At 41.3% G+C, this 20146-nt stretch overlaps 1 protein-coding gene across 1 annotated transcript in view; it reads right to left on the minus strand.

Moving 5' to 3' along the window:
- The window catches only part of Rnf10 (ring finger protein 10), a gene marked incomplete in the record, with an annotated part of 45654 nt that overhangs the window by 14890 nt on the left and 10618 nt on the right, over positions 1–20146 (minus strand). The window contains 11 exon segments of the mRNA XM_013520422.1: positions 874–975; positions 1209–1326; positions 2466–2614; positions 2762–3023; positions 3284–3409; positions 5188–5348; positions 6161–6297; positions 6377–6561; positions 7698–7788; positions 8578–8777; positions 16599–16795. Coding sequence (XP_013375876.1) covers positions 874–975; positions 1209–1326; positions 2466–2614; positions 2762–3023; positions 3284–3409; positions 5188–5348; positions 6161–6297; positions 6377–6561; positions 7698–7788; positions 8578–8777; positions 16599–16795 — 1728 coding nt within the window.

Consider the following 20146-nt stretch of genomic DNA (forward strand, 5'->3'; position numbering starts at 1 on the left):
TGTCTATTTGTTTTCCTGAGAAACTATCTTGTAGATAACAATATGTAAAACAATAACCATTGATAATTTCCTACCACTTTGTCTGTAATTTGGTAAGCCCCCCCCTATTATTATGTTATCCTTCTTTTACTCTTTAAAATAAAAAATAAATAAATAAATAAAAGTCTTATTTTAACAACTGAAGCTGGATATGGTGGCACATGCCTGTAATCCGAGTAGTCAGGAGACTGAGGAAGGAGGACCACTGTGAGTCTGAGGCCAACCTGAACTACAAAGACCCTACCTCAAAAAACAAGATCTGAAGTTGGGTGATAAGCATACGGGTTCAGTATTCTATTGCTCTACCTGTCTGAATAGTTATATAGTGAAATTATTAAAACAACAACAAAAAATCCTGTCCTGAAACATTTGTTTTCTCAAACTCTAGGACATGTGCCAAGTAGCTACACAGTGTTGGGAACCCACATATATACTTACAGCTAAATCCTTTCCTTAGCCAAGAGCGCAGACACTCTTGGGACTATGAAGGGCTGTCTCCTTTAATACAGGTGAGGTCCGTGATCCAAAGATTATAGGGGATGATTGCCCTCAGCACTTTCAGCAGAGCTCCCATTTCCTTCCCTGGAACAGGTTTCTGTCATCGATTATGCCAGGACAAAGTCATCTCCCTTTTTTCTGTGTTATGCATACTTTGACCCACATAAACTCATTAAATTCTCAACCAAGCCTCGAAGGGGACACTCTCAAGACTCACAGTAGGAAACAAATGGCAAAGCTAAGCATGAACTGAAGCGTTCTGACTCCTGGGCCTGGACATGAGGGCCCCACACAATGACTCACAGCAGACTCACAGATCAGAGTTAATGCACTTACACTTGCCCTGTTTCTTGTTCTCCTCCATCTCAATTCTGCGTTCTCGGCGGCGTTCCTCCCGAGCCTTCTTCTGGCGCTGACGCTTCCTCTTCTCAATGTCATCTGTGGGTTGGTCAAGTTATGAGAAGGCAGACCCCAGACCACCTGGTCAGTAACTCCTCCCAGCTGACTAGGAGCTAAGCCCACACTCGTGGGCTCACCTGGACTAGATGAATGGAGAGTTTCGGGAGGTACTGACTCACAATACATACTACTTCTTCCATCTCTTCTTACACTAGGTTTCCCCAAGAATCCTTGAATCCCACTGTAAAGACAAGTAAAACGAGCTTTCTCACCTGAGAACATCTCTAGGGTTTCCTTAGAGACCACAGGAGGCTGCAGAGCCAGTTCGCAGAGGCTGAACTCACAGGTGAGTGGCAAGTGAGAAAGATATCTATGACGCTGTCGAACATCCTACATTGGAAAAGGGACCATATGCAACTAAGGCCCGGCCTAACTCTTTAGTACAGGGTCCCAACCCGTATTTCCACCAGTGTACATACATTCAGACTGGGACTTAAAATCCATAACTAAGGGGAGAGAACAGGGAAGATAAAACAGTGTGAGGATGGAAGAGAATGAAACAGGAAGAGAAGCACTGACAGCTACTAAAAATCTCGTTTCCCTACTGAAAGAAGTTTGGTCTGAACAGTAAAAACTGAAGAGATCATTAATTTTCTTTTCTTTACTTTTTCTGATTATGTTTGATGGGTGTTTCTAATTATGTTCACAGTGCTCAGAGTCTCTAATTTCGAGGCTTATAACCAATTTGTGAATGTAGGAATAATTCCCAAAGGCCAAAGTTCTCATGTGTAAATTATCAGACCATAACTCTGGTACCTGCTCTGCTAAAAATGTACTTCAAACCTGTGTAACCTAGCTTAAAGCTTCAATGAACTTCAGATATTTGGAAAGGTCTCCCAAAGAATAAGGAAAAAGAAAACAAGAACAAGCTTTACCATGATTGAAAAGAGAGGATACCTATCTCCCCAAACTACAACAAATAAACCGAGATGCAGGGCATAGTAGAAACTGACTTACAAGAACTTTGGCACAATAAAAGAAAATCATATAACTCTTTTAAAAATTCACAGCATCATCACCAACAAAAACAGACTTAAAAATACAGTGGGTACCAGACATGGTGATACACTGTATAATCCCAGCACTCTGGGAGGCCGAGGCAGGATTACAGGTTCAAGCCCAGCCAGCCTGGGCAATTTAGCTAGACTCTTTCTCAAAATAAAAATTAAAAAAAAAAAAAATCAATGAATAAAGGGCTGGTGATATAGCGCAGTGCAAAGGCCCAGAGTTCAATTCCCAATACCACAGAAATAATAAATCTTTAAAAAATAGGGCTGGAGGGGTAGCTCAGAAGTGCAGTACTTGCCTAGCACGTTAGCATGTGCAATGCTCTGAGTCTGAGCCCTTGTGTCACATACATAAATAAATAAATGCCTAAACCCTTATGGATTTAGGCTGGCTAGACCTACCCTGTAGAGATTAGTTTAATGCTGCTCCCTCATCCTCCTGTTCTAAAGGCAGGCCCTTACCTCAGACATGGAGTACCCGGCAATCTCTACCACAGTCGCTGAGATCTTCTCCGGACTCCGCTCCAGGCTACCATACTCTCGCACAAGGCAGCGCACGTTGATGGGGTGCAGGAACATGTGCTGCCCATCCTCCGCTGAAGACAAGGGCTCTATCACATAACAATCTTGGGCAGCCCTCAGCATGGGCCCTCTCATGGCTAGGCCTGCCTCTCCCTGCCCATGCTGAAAGGCACTGTGACCCTCCCCACCAGATCCAGCAGTGTGGGAACCCAGCCCTCCTCCTCAGGAGCCCTCACCTTGGTAAAAGTAGTAACAAGGCGAGCTGCTCAGGTGTGTGAAGCCAGGCTTAGTGACAGGTTCCTGCTGGCTGGACTCATTACAAACGGTCCCCTCCCCAAGATTGTCTTCTGCTAACTCCAAGTCATCACAGGTCTCTGACAAACCCTCAGGCTCTGGTTCAGACACTGCTTCCTCTTCCTCTACCAGAGGGAGAGCAGAGCCCAAAGAACAAACTTCTGTGGTTTCTTCCTCAAAGGCAGACAGATATTCCAGCACACCCTGGTGGAACAAACTCAAAATCAAAAGAAAGTATGCATCCTGTTTCCCAAAAATGATGTGGCGAAGGTAGGCATAAAAAGCTCCCTTGATGTATATCTGAGTTATCACATACATGGATTTAACACCTTGGAAGGTGTACAGAATATAGTCATAACCCTCTGTTCTCCCAAGAGAATTCAGATCTCACAAAGGTGCCTACTAGCTCAGTGGCAATATTTGAGGAATAGTAGCCAGCTGATCTGTAACAGGGGCACACTGACCTTCCTGGGTTGAAAAACAGACTCTTTCGCCAAGGGAGCCATCAGCACCAGCTGTTCCAGAGCAGCAACGACACCAGGGACCTCCCCTCTGCTTTCAGCCAATCCTGACAGAGCCTCTTCCCGAGTCTAAAGCCACCAGAGAGGACACCAAAGCAAGTTTAATGCCAAAGGGCTGGGGATATAGCTCAGTGGCATAAGCATCTGCCTGGCAAGCACAAGGTCCTGAGTTCAATCCCCGGTACCCCAAAACAAAACAAAAAAAAAGGTTGATGCCAAAAAAGACTGACAAGAATAAGACAAGACCCGACAGGAAAGGCTTATTAGTTAGATTCTTAAAATCCTTGTTCTTTGGGCTGAGAATGGCAGACTGGTTGCCTGAAGTGCTTGATTGGTCACCAGTAAAGCAAAAAAGAGAGAAAAAAAAAAACAACAATCCCAACTCTGAAGAAAACCAGCATCAAAAAATATCTGGTACTCACAAAGGATGATTCTTTGCTTAGAATCTCTGACCTTAATATACACAAAAAACTTTTTAAACAAATATCCAAGAACATAAAAGTAGCCTTCCAGCCAGACATGGTAGCTCACACCTATAATCCCAGCACCTGGAAGGCTGAGGCAGGAAGATTGCTATGAACTTGAGGCCAGTCTGGACTACATAAGCAGGTTCAAGGCCAGCCTGCACTACTAAGACCCTGCCTCAAACAAAACAAAACAAAAACAAAAACAAAGGTAGCCTTCCAGTTGTTACAAATGATACTCAGAAACAAGCCCAGAATAGGTGAAAAACCTTTGGCTACCCCCACTTAAACTCGGACAACCTGTTTTGTTTTCTTGAGAAAGGACTTTGCTAAGTTACTAAACTGATAAACTGACCAAGTGGAGCTAGAACTTGCAAACTTCCAGTTGGCCCCCTAGACAGCTGGAATTACAGACATGCATCATCACATGAGGACAGAAAAAGGAATTCAAATGCTAGCCTCACCCAATCTAGTTACATGCCCTTGAACAAGTAAGCTACCCTATGGTTCCATTTCCTCAAACATAAAAGTGGATAGTTGCTTCTACTACTGCAGGAAATGCAGTGGTTACAGATGTGCTTTCAGCACTAGGCCTATTACATACAACCTACTCCACAAGTGAGGGCTTTTACTGTCCTGATCTGTGTCAGTGGTTCTCAAAGTGTGTTCTGGGGATGAGCACTGCTCTGAACTTGTTCCAATGCACATTAGTAAGCCTGTGAGGAAAATAATCATAATTTAAGGAAGCTGTTGTGGAGGACCGAGAACCTAGAGAATCTTTACTCAGCTTACTTCTTACTATTCCAAGATCTCAGCAGGTATTGCTAAGGCCTGCTAGGTTGACCATTGTACTTTCTCCACAATGCCTCTCCAAAATACCTTTAAAAAATAAATCCAGTATTTTTTCAGGCACAGAAAGAAATCTACCTAGCCTAGCATGGTGGTACATACCTGTAAACCCAGCACTTAGGAGACTGAGGTAAGAGGATTACTGTGAGTTCAAAACCAGCCTGGGCTACATAGTGAACTCAAGGCCAACCTGAACTACACAGTGAGATCTTGTCTCAAAAAATAAAAACAAAACACCTACCTTGCTTAATTAAAAATGTACCTATGTTAAGAAACTCCACTGTCACAATTACTCAAAATCATTCTGATCTTTTCCTTTTGGCTCTAGAAAGAGCCTGATAAACCTTCCTTTAGGAAGGCAGCCCTTCCATCACCACACAAACCCATGAGGAGATTGTTTTTTTCCAGCCATTCCAAGCTTATAAGCTTCAATGAAGGCTTGAAGTAACTGCCCTCTGCATTCCCTTGTCCTCCAACACAGAGTGGGAAAATTCGGCACCTCGGCGTTTTAGCTCCTAACACATCCTCTCTTACCTTGAGCTCCTGGATAGCTGCCTCAATAAAGCAGGACTCAGGAGTGTGCTTCTCCTCCGCTAGTTGCCGCTCCAGGGCTGCTTTCTCTTCCAAAACAACGCGATGCAGCACCTGCTCCTTAGAGGCCAGCAGCAACTTGGAGTACTGGCTGTGCTGTTCATCTACAAGAAAGCCAGCAGATGAAAAACAAAACCTACCGATTTTTTTAAGACAATAAACTGCAAACTCACGACCTTGCGTTTGCCAGGAAGGCATTGTGCTGCTGAGCTAAATCCCCAGCCCCTCAAATTTTCTTTTAAAGATTTGGATTTTTTTTTACATTTAGTTCTTCAAGCTACCTTGAAATTTTTTTTTGCAGCGGGGGCAGTTACTAGGAATTAAACTCAGGACCTCATGCTTGCCACACATGTGCTGTGCTGCTGAGCTATATCCTCAACCCCCTTGAAATAATGTTTATGAATGGAGTAAGATATTGTTTCCACTAAGAATCATCAATTCTTTCAATATCATTTGAGAACTTTCTTTCCTTCAAAGACTAAATGTCACTTTGATCAAATGCTCAATTCCACATGGAAAATGAGAATATAATAGCTCATACTTTCCCCACTGTAAGTACTTATTAACTCTTCATATCCTTATGGCCTATCATCTGTTTCTTCTATTAGACTGCTGTGTCCTTTGATGACAGCAAAGCTGGCTGACTCAAACCCCCAAGACTGAGCATGATGCCAGATAATTTTCAATAAACCCTGGTAAAATGACATAAAATAACATAGATATGTATAATTGAACCGAACCTGAAACCAAGAGTTAAACTACTCTGCAAACGCCATTCTAACCTACTGGAATCCTAACTAACTTAGTCACACTAGAACTGGCTTGTCCAAAGGCTTAACTTGACACAACAGAGGAATACTCAATAGACTAACAGCTGTACTCAGGATTATTTGCCCCAAAATTTAACTGAACTTACCTCCCAGATGAATAGGATGGTCTACATTCATCCATTTAGATTTGGGCAATGCCACCAACACTCCTTTCTCCCTCTTCATCAGCTGCATCGTAATGGTATCACCAACGACGTACTGGCGCGACTCTGTGGCAACAACACTGAAACATGGACATTGAGATGAAGCAGATCAAGGAGTTCACAGACGGGGGTCTAACCTAGTAGCTGTCTCTGTCTCACCTCTTGAGATCCTTCTTATGCACAGAACTGTAACAGATGGGACATTTACTCCAGGTCTTCTCACTCAGTGAAAGATAATGCAGGATGCATGCCCAGCAGAAGATGTGTCCACAGCGGGTGATCTTGGCTGCAGTAGGTGGATAGAGGCATATTGGGCAAGATGGTACTTCATGGCTACATATACGCTGAAACAAAATAGCACAGTTTTACAGCTTTCACAATCAACAAGAGATGGTCAAAGTTAAAAGCCTCTCTTCTCTCATTCCCACACACCTGTATTCAACATACCTTCATAAAACTATTTAACAATGCAGGTATATAAATGACAGCACTTTTAAGCTAATCATTAAGGAAACTATAATAATGGCTTAAGAAAGAAATTTGTTAACAGGTGTTTGTGGGTCCTATATTAAAGGAAAAAAATGACAAGAAATCCTATAAACCCACTTGTAAAAAATATTTATTATGTACACATAAAGGCATAGCAAGGGGTCCAAAAGTCAATGATTTCTAACAAAGTCAAAAACTTTTACTTTATATATGCCTCTGTTTTTGAACCAAATGCATATAAACTTAAGTTTTATAGACTTTCTATGTCACTATCAGGGGACTTCATAAATTTTCACAGTAATGGGAGTCTAAGCTTTGGGATCTCAAAAAACCCCTGCTAGAAAAGATAAAAAGGAAAAAAGGGAAGGAGAAAGAGAAAAGAGAAAAGGAGGGAAAGAGGAAGGGACAATATCATTTTGAAAGTTATTCTACATCAAATACCCTTTTAGGATCAGCAAACAGATTCTCACTGGAGTTCACAACTTCAGTGGAAAACAAATGCAGCAGCGACTTTGGCAGAAGCACAACTGTGTGCTAATTTGACACTGCTTGCTAAAAGGGCTGCCAGTGGAGCAATATCCACATAAATGAATCCACCTGGGCAGGATAGTGATGGTCCCTCACAGTCCCTGGTTGCCACTTCCCAGGAGAGGGCGTTGGTAGATATGACTTTGTACATAAACTGAAACCAGGTGCTTCCATCCCATCCCAGCAGGACAGCGCCAACTAGTTACAAAATGAACTCCAGGAGGAAATGGGGACTGACCTCTGGGAAATTATTATAGTTTTCCTTAAGGAAAACTATACTACCTATACTATACTACCTATACTATACTACCTATACTACCAGTCTCATACAACTTATACTACCATAATAAGGCCAGGCAGGAAAAGAAACTGGCAGTAACACAGCCAACAGCTGCTGTGCCACCACCATCCCTTTCTTTAGTTCTATCTCTCATCAACTTCTAAGTTTTGTTGAGCTACTCACCACCTGTTCCACAAAGTCCCAGTTGACTAAGGTATCAGGATCAGCGAAATGAGCTGTGTAGTCTTGGTCTTCAGACACCACAAATTGGCAGCTATAAATAAGGAGGAAAGAGGAAGAGAGCAACATTACCCATACCCTCAGCAAAATTAATTTCTTCACTCATAATTCAAAAACAGGCCATAACAGCCATGATTCATAAAGTACTATACAAGAATTTCAGCCTAAATTCTGAGCTTGGCTCTGGATAGATTCCAGACTCAGCAGGTAGCAGTCCAAACCCATGAACTATTTTTTCTGCTTCCAAGCCTAGCCAAGTTCCCCACTGGTCTCCATTGAACTAAAATTAACCCAGACTATAGTTCCCTCAATCAACAGTAAACAGATTTCCACCTGCCACCCTTAGAGCCCCAGAACATGGCTAGTCTTCAAGGCAGTAAAAAACTGTTCTCAAAGAGTTGAGACCAGTTCATGTAAAGCAGATAATGCTTACTTCAGTCCAGATCCAAGGTCAAATCATACAACTTATACTACACAAAAGAAAACAAAAGAGGAGCCAACCGCAGTGGGGTACACCTGTAGTCTCAGCTACACTGGGAAGCTAAGGCAAGTGATCACAAAATCAAACCTAACCTCAGCAGCTTAAAAAAAAAAAAAAAGACTGAGGATGGAGTTCAACACTCTCCTGTAGTAGTTTAAAGAAGGCCTCATTGGGGGCTGGGAATTTAGCTCAGCGGCACAGCGCCTGCCTGGCAAGCGCGAGGTCGTGAGTTCAATTCCTGGTACCGGAAAAAAAACAAACAAAAAAAAAGAAAGCCTCATAGCACCTCACCTACCCAGAGAGACTAAATTTCACTTCCCCCACAGTAGCAGAAAGACTCACTTGGCCTGTAGAAAGAGTTCCTTGTTAAAAGGTTTATGTCCCCACTTGTTCCTTCTTCCCCAGCTGCCATGTCCACTGCCTTCAAAGTGACCTGCTTGGCCACGTGGTTCAAAAGTGAAATTCAACAAGTGGTTCAGGTTGATCTTCTTAGGGCCAGAGAATTGGGCAGGGCTAAACTCTGCCCGCTGAGCCTCTGCTACCTAGAGAGAATGACAGTATTTTAATTTAGGACAACATTTACCAATTTACAGCAAAACCAGCACAAAACCCCCTCTGAAATGACTCAAATGTTAACTAAATGAAACATAGGCTTAAGGTAAACAATCTTCCTAGAACAGGGTAATATGAAAGCAAACCCAATACCTGATGGGAGTGAAGAAGGGAAAACAGCTTCTGTCATCCCATTAAGGTCTGTTCTGCTAAATGACAAATAACTATTAAATGATAAAGCCCAGCAGAAACTCCCTTAGCTATCGTAAAGCACAAAAGATGTATAGACTGGAGGATTAATCTTTCTATACTCCCATTGGGACCCTGGTACATTTTCACCCTTTTTATTTAGTTCTTCCCCCAGAGCCAGACATCAAAGCAGGGGCCCTGTGCATCCCAGGTAAGCACTGGGCCTGTGAGCGGAACACCCTAGCCCCACATCTTCATTTTTTGATAGCTACTTGTTTTCTGACTTCTTTCTAACAAACCGAGTCTGAAGTGGCCTACAGGCAGGTGCGAATTCCCATACGTTTATGGATACTGCCAGAGACCTCGCATCTCAGACACACAGTTAAGCAAAACTGATAATTAGAACATGCAGGGGGCTGGGGATTTAGCTCAGTGGCACAGAGCCTGTCTGGCAAGCATGAGGTCGTGAGTTTGATTTCCAGTACTGGAAAAAATTTTTAAAAATAAAAAAAAAAAAGAACATGCAGGCAGACTAGTCTGTGTCCAGAAATAAACCAGCAATCAGCAATGTAGAAAAAGTTTAGAAAGTACCAAGAAACTGTTTATGAGAAACAGCACCGCATACAAAGATAGAACAAATGTCACAGTGTATTTCAATTTTCAGCAAGAGTCAGCTAGATCACTTCTCAGTCTCAGTTTCCCATTCAAGTTTATAAACACTCCACAGCACCACTAAATGCTGGTACACCGTCACTTTAAATGACTATATACAGGGCCTGGGGATTTAGCTCAGTGGCAAAAGCGCCTGCCTGGCAAGCGCAAGGTTGTGAGTTTGGTTCCTCGTACCGGAGAAAAGCCAAAAAAAAAAATAAAATAAAATAAATGACTATATACATAGCATAACATGGGAACACCACGTTTTAATGCTGTTATGTGGTAAGAATTGTTTGTAGCTTTTCCACTGTCAAAGATAATGCCACTCCTTTCCCTCTGCTTCCTACTGTCATTCACAACATGAGCTGTTTCTCCTCTGCCATACTGCACTGCCTTGGAGCCAGCTAACTACGGACTGAAACCTTTACAAACTAAGCCAAAATAAACTCCTAAAGAACCAAAACAAAATAAAAATAATGTTCTGAAGTCAGGCATGGTGGTGTGCAGTAATCCCAGCACTCAGGAAGCTGAGGCAGGACTGCCATGAGTTTGAAGCCAGCCTGGGCTACATAGTAAGTTCAAGGCCAGCCTGAACTACACAGCAAAACCCTGTCTCAAAACAACAAAAAAGATAAGGCTCTGATAAACATTTTTGGATAGATCCTTATATACAAATATTTGGGCATATGTCTTTTTTTTTTTTTGAGACAGGGTCTCGCTTATGCAGGTCAGGCTGACCTTGAACATAGCCTGGGCTGGCCTTGAACTTGTTTCAGTCCTCTTACCTCAGTCACCCAAGCGCTGGGAGGTATGCGCCACCACATCTGGCTGTAATTCTCTTTCCTTTTCTTCCTTCCTCTCCTCCCTTCTTACCCCTGCTCCTTTTCTGTGGTGCTGAGGATCAAATCCAGGGCTTCACACAGGTTATACATGTGCTCTTCCATGACCTACACCCCCATCATCTAGTTTATGAGTGCTTTTGTTTGCCAACAATTTGGTTCACAAACGGAACTGTTTGGCAAAATTTTGATTTCTTTGCAAACTCTGCATTGGGCAACTAACATGACTGCGGCCATCTTCCCCACATGAATTTGAATGTAGCCATCTTTTCTAGAATCATGGAATAAAGTTTGTGAACTGGTGTATCACTGTATTTATTTTGAAAGTATAGAAGGAATTACTAGGCCAGAGGAAATGCAAATATAAGAGGCTTTGGCTGCTTGGTCAAATCTGGAGATTTTCTGGAAGCACCACTTGCAAATATTGTTAAAAAAATCTAAGGAGGAGGTTGGGGATTTAGCTCAGTGGCACAGCGCCTGCCTGGCAAGCGCAAAGTCATGAGTTCGATTCCTGGTACAGGAAAAACAAAACAAAACAAAACAAATCTAAGGCATGCTGGGTGTGGTGGTGCATGCCTATAATCCCTGAACTGAGAGGCTGAGGCAGGAGGATTTCCCTGAGTTCATAGTTCATGGGCTATAGAGTTTAAGACCAGCCTCTGTCGCAAAAAGAAGAAAAGAAAAAAAATAGTACAATAAAAAAAGACTCTACAGAGGACAAAAGGAGATACAATGTGTGTGTTGGGCCCAGTGACATACACCTGTACTCACAGCTGCCTGAAGGGCTGAGGCAGAATTGCCAAGCTCAAGACCAGCCAGGTCATCAGGCGTGGTGACACACACCTGTAATCCCAGCACTTGGGAGGCTGAGGCAGAAGGCTCGTTGAGAGTTCGAGATTAGCCTGTGTTACAAAGTGAGCTCAAGGTCTGCCGGAACTACAAAGCAAGTCCCTGTCTCAAAAAGACAAAAAAAAAAAAAAGACCAGCCAGGTCAACTCAATATGAACTTGACTTAAAATTAAAAAATAAAGGGAGAGAGGTACAGTTCAGGGATTCATGGGTTCAATTCCCAGTATGGCAGAAAAAAAAAAGGTAGGTGCCTTCTATTGAGGCAATAAATATGTTAAGATATTCTTTGTACATAGAATCATGGTACATGACCTTTCAAAATAAATACAACCCATGGCATAACATAGTTGAATAACTGCCTTTTTTTAATCTTAAAGACAGGAGTTCAAGCGTGCTCCACATCACTTATGTAAGTCACCACAGGAAGCCCAAGACTTCCAGGTCTTCTCTCTTCTCTCATACCCCAGAGACCCGTGGTATGTGTGCCGCACACACTGTTTGTGTGAGTGAAAGCTTATATGGCTCTCCTCTCCTCTAATCGGCCTTCTCTCCCCTATATCTCAAACTGAGATCTAAGATCTAAGATCTGTGCTCAGTCAATAAAACTCCCCACACTTTTTAAGCTTTTGCTTTCTCTTGTTGTCCTAACTGGTCATTGTCACTCTATGTAATGCCACCTATTATAATTCCTGGTTCTCTTTCCAAAGACCCTTCACTTACTTGATTCTCCTTTTTCTTGAAGAGAAGGGAAGTACCAGGGGTTAAACCCTTTGAGCTACATCTCCAGATCATTTTTATTTGGAGATAGGATCTCACTAAATTATCCAGGCTGGGCTCAAATTGCAATCCTCCTGCCTCAATCTCCCAGGTAGCTGGAATTCCAGGTGTGTGCTATCATATCCAGCTATCATCTTCATTTTGAACAACAAATTTGGAGTTTAGTAAGCCGTACTTAATATCCAACCAGAAATTCATTCTATTTTCAGGGAAGTCTGTATTTCAACAATTCTTTATCTACACCTAGTCTCCAAACTAGTGACCCAATCCTCCCTCTCAAATTTACTTTGATTCTGTGGTCCACTACTCCGTCTTTTATCTGCTATATTCACCTAGTGAAACCTTCCCCTCCATAGCAGCCTCAGGGCAGTGAAAGACAGCTAAGTGACACAACTACACAGCCTGTATCACTAATGTAGCACCTCAGGCTGCCTAGGAGCCACAGTGAACCCTACCACACTTCCACAGTCCATGCATTCCCTTCTCTCCCAGACACCCCCTCCATTTATCAGGCTCCCAAGTGGCCCCCTCTCAGTTTACCTTATACATTTCAAAGGAAAAAATAAGCACAACCAGCAAAGAACTCCCAACACCCTGTCACCAAGCTTTCCCCTTGTTACTTTGGATAAAATGAACTGGCAAGGCCAACTCCTTCACTTCTGTACTAGACTGCACCATCCATCATTTTCCCTCTCCCCTGTATCACCTTCCCCATCACCAGAACCACATCACTAGCAGAGCCATGCGTAACCTTCCTAATCACCACAATCCCTCTTGACTGCACAGTGCTCTCAAGCTGCTAGTGCACCTCTCTAACCCCTTCAGAACAAAGTCACTGAGAAAGTATGGTCTATATTTGCTGTTTCTTTTTCCCTTCCTCCTATTCTCTCTTAAATCTATGCCCATCAGTTTTTTTGTCATCACTCCAACAAAGCAACTCAACACCAATATCATACCTTCACATTCTCAAATCCAAAGGTTAACTTTTGGTCCTATTCTTTTTTTGGATTTTTGAGACAGGGTAGTTCAGACTGGCCTTGCACTCACTGTGGATGGAGCCAAGGTTGGCCCTGAACTCTTTGGATCCTCCTGTCTCAGCCTCTCAAGTGCTGGACTATAGGTGTGTGCCACCACACCCAGCCTTTGATCCTATTCTTAACCTATTAATATCACTTAACAAAAGTGATGAGTTTTTCCATCTGGGTTTTAGTTCTCTTTCCTCCCTCAACAACCATTTCCTGCTCCATCTCCTGCTGGCTCCTTATTAGCCTGATTCGGTATACAGCTCTTCAACCTAGACCGCTTTGCAACACACTCCTTAATGATCTCATTTAGTTCCATAGTTTTAAACACCAACTATATAAAAGAAAAAAAAACAAAAAACACCAATTGTATGCTAACAGCTCTGTTTCAAAGCTTCCATCACTCTCATCAAAAGTATCTTTAGACGGGTGTGGTGGTACACACCTGTAATCCCAGCACTTTGGAGGCTGAGGCAGGAGGATTGTTTTGAGTTCGACCAGCCTGGGCTACAAAGTGAGCTCAAGGCCAGCCTGAACTGCATAGTGAGACCCTGTCTCAAAAAAAAAAAAAAAAAAAAAGAGTCTCTTTATTGGGTTAAAAGTGCTGCTTAGTGGTTTGCGAAGGATGCTCTACATTTTGGATTCAATCCCTATCATCGCAAAAAAAAAAAAAAGGTATTTTTATGGTTTCCTAATTAGATTTCCTGCTTCCAGGTTGTCCTTTAAGATTGGATATTAGATTATCTTACTTTTCTTTTTTAATCCCATCTCTCTGAACAAAGGCCAAGTTCCATGAAAGGCTCCATATGATCCTAAATTTTAAATTTTATTTTGAAACAGACTCTTATCAGATTACTAGATTGCCCAGGTTGGGCTTGAACTTGTGATCCTGCAGCCTCAGCCTCCCAGAAGGCTGGGGTTACAGGTATGTGCAACCATACCTGCTATCTCCAGCTCTTAGTATAGCAACTGCAGTGCCAGCTAGTGGCAATACTTGCAGGGCTGGTGCAAGGTTCTTCAGAAGGCTGTACATTATGTTTTAAATCAGCATCCACTATATGGTACTGTTTCTCCCACAGCCAGGATCCACAGGGTCCAGGAATCAAAGGGTGAAAGTGAGAATGGTACTAGCAAAGTTTCTGCTTTCTGTTCCTGCAACCTTATGTTCTACTGACCTAAAAGTTCTAGAATAAGGAAAAGTAATACCAGGAAACATAATAATGATTCTATTTAACTAAAAGCTTAAGACTTCCCCCCAATCATTTTGGGCTTCTCATGACTGAGTAAAATAGCTAAAAAGGGACTTATAGTGTTGGTAGGGGTGACTGGTCCAGACTACTAAGGGAAAATTGGACTATTACCCCACAATGGAGGAAAGAAAGACTATATTTGGAGTGCAAGAGATCCCTTAGGGTGCCTCTTAATACTGCCCTATTATTAAGGTCATGGGAACCTACATAACCCAACCCAGGAAGGATGTCAAAAAGCACAGAACTTTCAGGAATGAAGGTACAGGTCACCCCATCAGGTAAAGAAGCACGACCTGCTGAAGTGCTTGCCAGTTTTTGGCTTCATCTCCTAGTTCTCCTCCAATGACACTAGCCTACTAGCTTTTTTCTATGCCTTCTGGCAAACGTTCTCCCTCAAACCCTACAGTATACTCCCTTGCTTCATGAATATCTCAAATCCACACATAAGCATCCCCTAGCCACCTTCTAAAACTGCACTTCTGCCTGCCCAAGGTCGCACATACCTGTAATCCCAACACTTGCGAGACTGAGGCAAGAGGATTGCTGCAAGTTCGAGGCCACCCTGGGCTACAAAGTGAGCTCAAGGACAGCTTGCATACATAGCAAGACCCTGTCTCAAAAAACAATAACAAAACAAAAATTGCTATTGATAATCTCCTACCTCTTTTGTCTGTAACTCACTATTATTTGTCTGTTTTCCTGAGAAACTATCTTGTAGATAACAATATGTAAAACAATAACCACTGATAATTTCCTACCACTTGGTCTATAATTTGGTAAGCCCCCTCTATTATTATGTTATCCTTCTTTCCCTCTTTAAAATAAAAACAAAACAAAACAAAAATTGCACTTCTGGGTCTAACTCAGTGATAGATCATTGGTGTAGCATGCTGGAGGCCCCAGATTCAATCCCCAGCATGACAAAAACAAAAACAAGGCAAATTTAAAACTCTACTCCTTATTCTTTATCCCTTTTCCTCCCTCCATCTACATTTTTAAATCTTTTAAGCCAATAAGCACTTACCATCAAATTTATTACATAGTGGTTTATTGTCTCTCCAAACTAGAATAGAAGCTCCTGAAGGACAAAGACAATGTTCTATTTAATGCTATATTCCACACTGCTATTGGTATTTGGTGAGTAAATTTTTACATGATCATATCCATTTAATCTTATTCTATAATGGTTATAAAACTCTGGATCATTAAAAAAAGCAGGAAAGAGGGGCATGGTGACGCACACCTATAATCCCAGCACTCAGGAGACTGAGGCAAGAGGATCGCTGCCAAGTTCAAGACCAGCCTGGGCTACAGAGTGAGCTCAAGGCCAGCCTGAACCGCACAGTGAGACCCTGTCTGAAAAAGGCCAAAAAAAAAAAAAAAAAAGGCAGGATGATTTCACCAGTCTCTTGGTGGTAGGCATGTAAGTTGTCTCCTAAATTTTCTAACTACAAACAATATAGCAGTAAACACACTTGTACATAAAACGTCTTTATGTACTTCCAGAAACATGTATCTAACAAACTCCTAAAAGTAGGGTATCTGAGACTAAGGATATAAGCTTTTTACATTTTGCTAGACACTATAAGGCAAATGCCACAAACTAACATCATTTTGACTTTAATATTCCAAATGGTACCTAAAAGTTCTGTACAAATTAAGGTACCCAAATTCGCTATAATTTTTCACAACCAGCAACAAGGGTACCTTTTTCCTTCAAGCAGAGGAAAAAGGAGGCAAAGTTCTAGACCTAGTTAATCCTCTACTACTCAAGATTGCTTTGATGACCTATTCTTTTTCTTTTTTTTTTTCTTTTTGGTCTTTTTGAGACAGGGTCTCACTATGCAGTTCAGGCTGGCCTTCAGCTCACTTTGTACCCCAGGCTGGTCTCAAACTTACAATGACCCTCCCGCCTCAGCCTCCCAAGTGCTGGGACTACAACCATGCGCCACCAAGCTCCACTTTTTTTTTGATGACCTATTCTTCTACTTGTCGTTTGCCCTCCCTCAGCTACTAATAAACTACTGAGGAGGAAAAAATTCAAATCTTGTGCTTATATTCTAAAAAGAACATTCTTTATTTCTTATGTATCTTTTGTAATCTTTCCTCTACTGGACTTGGAGTTTACTTACATGTGTACCTGTGTTACATTTAAAGACAAAAATAAAAGTATTTGTATATATTCAAAAACATACAATAATAAATACAAAGGACATTCTTAAATTCCATACCTCATCTCGTCTTCCACCATTGAAAGAAGAGCTAAAGGGTTTGCTGCTGCCACCACCCCTCTGAGGAGGCATCTTATTAAAAGTTTTGCTTTTCTGTGAATTGGAGCGACGGGACTGGTTGCTAAAATTTTCATTTTTGGGGTAGGAAGGTTCACGCTTGCGATTATAACGCTTCGATCCATTTGAGCTCTTTCCATCTAAAAACAAAAAACAAAAGAATTAGTTAAGATATCGCATGTATATATGCGTGTATGTATGCATGTGCATGTATAACATATACATATTTGACCCAATTTCTCTCCACCTACCAGCAAAACTGTGTTTAAATAAGGGAAAATGGGCCTTCTCACAGCCTCTGAGAAATACGAGTCTAAGCCACAATATTTTGTTTTAAACGGTACCTTAGAGGCTAGGTGTGGTGGTGCACATCTCTGTAATTCCAGCACTAAAGAGGCTGAGGCAGGAGGATTGCCAAGTTTCACACCAGCCTGGGATACATTGTGAGTGCAAGGCCACCCTGAATTACACAGCAGACCATCGTCTTTTTTCCCCCAATATATATTTAATAAACCGTTACTTGCCGATCATTCTTTCTGAACAAGATATGTAACACTGAACAAAATGGAAAAGGTCTCTTTCTTTATAAACTTCACCTTTCAAAAGAGGAAAAAAATTATAACAAAGGAAGATCATTTCAGAGATTAAGTGCTCTGAAGAAAATAAATAGGCTTATGATTGAGTATATTCATGCAGAGGGTATAAAGGCCAATAGAGAAATGAAAATCTCTAAAACTAGTAACAGGTAACCTCATCAACCTCAACTAGTAACTATTAACCTCATCAAACAGTGAGCACTCTATTCTGCCCACCATTAATATTCACACTGAATAGTACTATTTTTTTACTTTATGTTTTGTTTTTCTTTTTGGTACTAGGAATGGAACTCAGGACCTTGCGCTTGCTAGTCAGGCACTTATGCCACTGAGCTATATCCCCGGCCTAATTTTTTAAAGATTTAAAAATAAATAAATAATCAAAGCAGGTTAGTAGCAGACAATTACAATAGTTAATACACACTGTTTCTTTGTTGTTTTGTGTTTTTTTTTTTTCCGGTACCGGGAATCGAACTCAAGACCTTGCGTTTGCCAGGCAGGTGGTGCTGTGCCGCGAAGCTATATCCCCAGCCCCTAATACACACTGTTTCTAAATAAATAATGCCTTAGAGGCCTGAAGGGTACCTCCCTCAGGCAAAATACAACAGATCAAACCACACAGATCCTCAGTTCTTAAGAATGTCTTTTTTACAGAACATAAGCACTGCTCTCGCTACAGTTCATTCAGATAAACTAAAAGGAAAGGAAATAGCCATTCTATATTAGGAAAAAGTATTTCAGCTGAATCCAAGGCAGAAGACATTGTTCCTTTTAAATTACTATACCAGAGCCAGATTTTGTACTACAAGAGGTTGGCAGGCAGAAACTGTATAACTGTGTGTGTATATGTGTGTTATATATGTTCTACAGGCTAAGTTGAGAAGCTACTAAATTGACAGAAAAAAAGAAAGAGCTTCAGTGAACATTAGATCAGCATGAGTTACATCTTTTAAAAAAATACGTCTATAAAATTAAACAAAAGGCGGGGGCAGGTATATAGCGCAGTAGCACAGTGCCTGCCTGGCAAGTGCAAGGTCCTCAGTTCAGTACCAAAAAAATAAATAAATTTTTAAAAAAATGTCTTAAAAGGGTTGAACAGAGTGGAAGGAATGGGGAAAAAAGCAAAATATATTGTGTACTGAGAAAGAACAGATACATCATGTACTATACTCAATGTTATCACTATACATCTAAAACTATACCAATTAAAAAAAAGTCTTAGCTAGGCACAGTGAAACACACTTGTAATCTTCACACTGGATAAGAATGAGGTAGGAAGATCACAAGTCCCAGTCCCACCTGGGCTACTTGACAAGAACCTGTTTCAAAATAAAAAATAAAAAGGGCTGGAGATATAGCTCCATAGTATAGCAATCTTGCGTTGGGTCTCCAGCATTGCCAAGAAAGAAAAAACATTTTATTTTTTTTCCAATTACATACAGAATAATACATATTCAATTTTGAAAGTATGAAAGAATCAAGTCAGCCCTTTAATAGTGTTTAATTTCCTTTTTGTATACTCATCACATACCTTATACAAAATATACTGTCTTGCTGGATGTGGTGGCACATGCCTGTACTCCAGCACTCTGGGAAACTAAGACAGAAGGACCACAAGTTTGAGTCCAGCCTGGGCAATTTTGTAGGACCTCTGCCTCAAAAAAAAAACGAAAGAGTTGGGGATGTAACAGTGCAAAGTCCCTGAAAGCAAGCCCCAGTACTACCAAAAAAAAAAAAAACAAACTATATACTGTCTTTTGTTATATCCATAAGCATTTTCATGCATTCCCAAGTCTTCCAAAGCATAATTACTGATTGCACTATTGTCTATCATACATTATACCATAATATAACTAATACTCTACTGTTGCACATTTACTTTGTTTCATTTTCTGTGGGGTGTTTTGGGTTTTTTTCCGGGGGTAATACCAAGAATTGAACTCACGACCTCACACTTGCTGGGCAGGCGCTGTGCCACTGAGCTATAGCTCCAGCCCTAGCTGCACATTTAAATGCCTTCTAATTTTTTTCTTTTTTTTTTCTTATTTTTTTCTAATAATACCAAAAGCTTCTTTATACAGAGACCTAGAGTCTATCAAGTTATCAAACTAAATTAGCTCAGCAGGTATGATTATTCAAGCCTTTTTACACATCCTCAAGTTACTTTCTAGAACCATTATGCGTATTTTTAAAAAATTTTTTAGTTTTTGGGGAAAGGTCTCAATATGTAATCCACGCTGGCCTCAAACACAATCCTCCTGTCTCAGCCTCTCAGAACGCTACGATTATAGATGTGCACAACCATGCCAGATGTGACATTCTCTTTCTTATAATGCATTCTTTCCCCCTCCCTCTCTCTGTGCTCTTCCAATATAAATTTAGCCAGGTATGGCAGCACATACCTGTAATCCCAGCACTTTTTGAATGAGGAAGGTCGATTATAAATTTGAACACAGCCTGATCCATTTAGAGACCCTGTCTCAAAACTTTTTTTTTTGTACTGGGAATCGAACTCTGGACCTTGCACTTGCCAGGCAGGCATTGTGCCGCTGACCTATCTCCCCAGTCCTTGAAAACTTTAAAAAGGACTGGGGATGTAGCTCAGTGGAAAGGCCCTGGGGGCTGGGGATTTAGCTCAGCGGCACAGCGCCTGCCTGGCAAGCGCAAGGTCATGAGTTCGATTCCCGGTACTGGAAAAAAAAAAACAAACAAAAAAAAGAGAAAGGCCCTGGATTTAATCCTCAATACCAAAAAATGAAGAAAGAGAGATTTAGTTCACCACACTATTGCTATTACTGAGTTAAATTTTGTTCAACTGAAAGGTCAAAATTGTTTTGAATTTTAAATCTAAATTTCTCTGAGAACTAGAAACAAATGCTTTTTGAGTCTGTTGAC

This window comes from Chinchilla lanigera, unplaced genomic scaffold (genome assembly GCF_000276665.1).
Source record: "Chinchilla lanigera isolate Chin_1 unplaced genomic scaffold, ChiLan1.0 scaffold00054, whole genome shotgun sequence".
In the NCBI taxonomy this organism is placed as follows: Eukaryota; Metazoa; Chordata; class Mammalia; order Rodentia; family Chinchillidae; genus Chinchilla; species Chinchilla lanigera.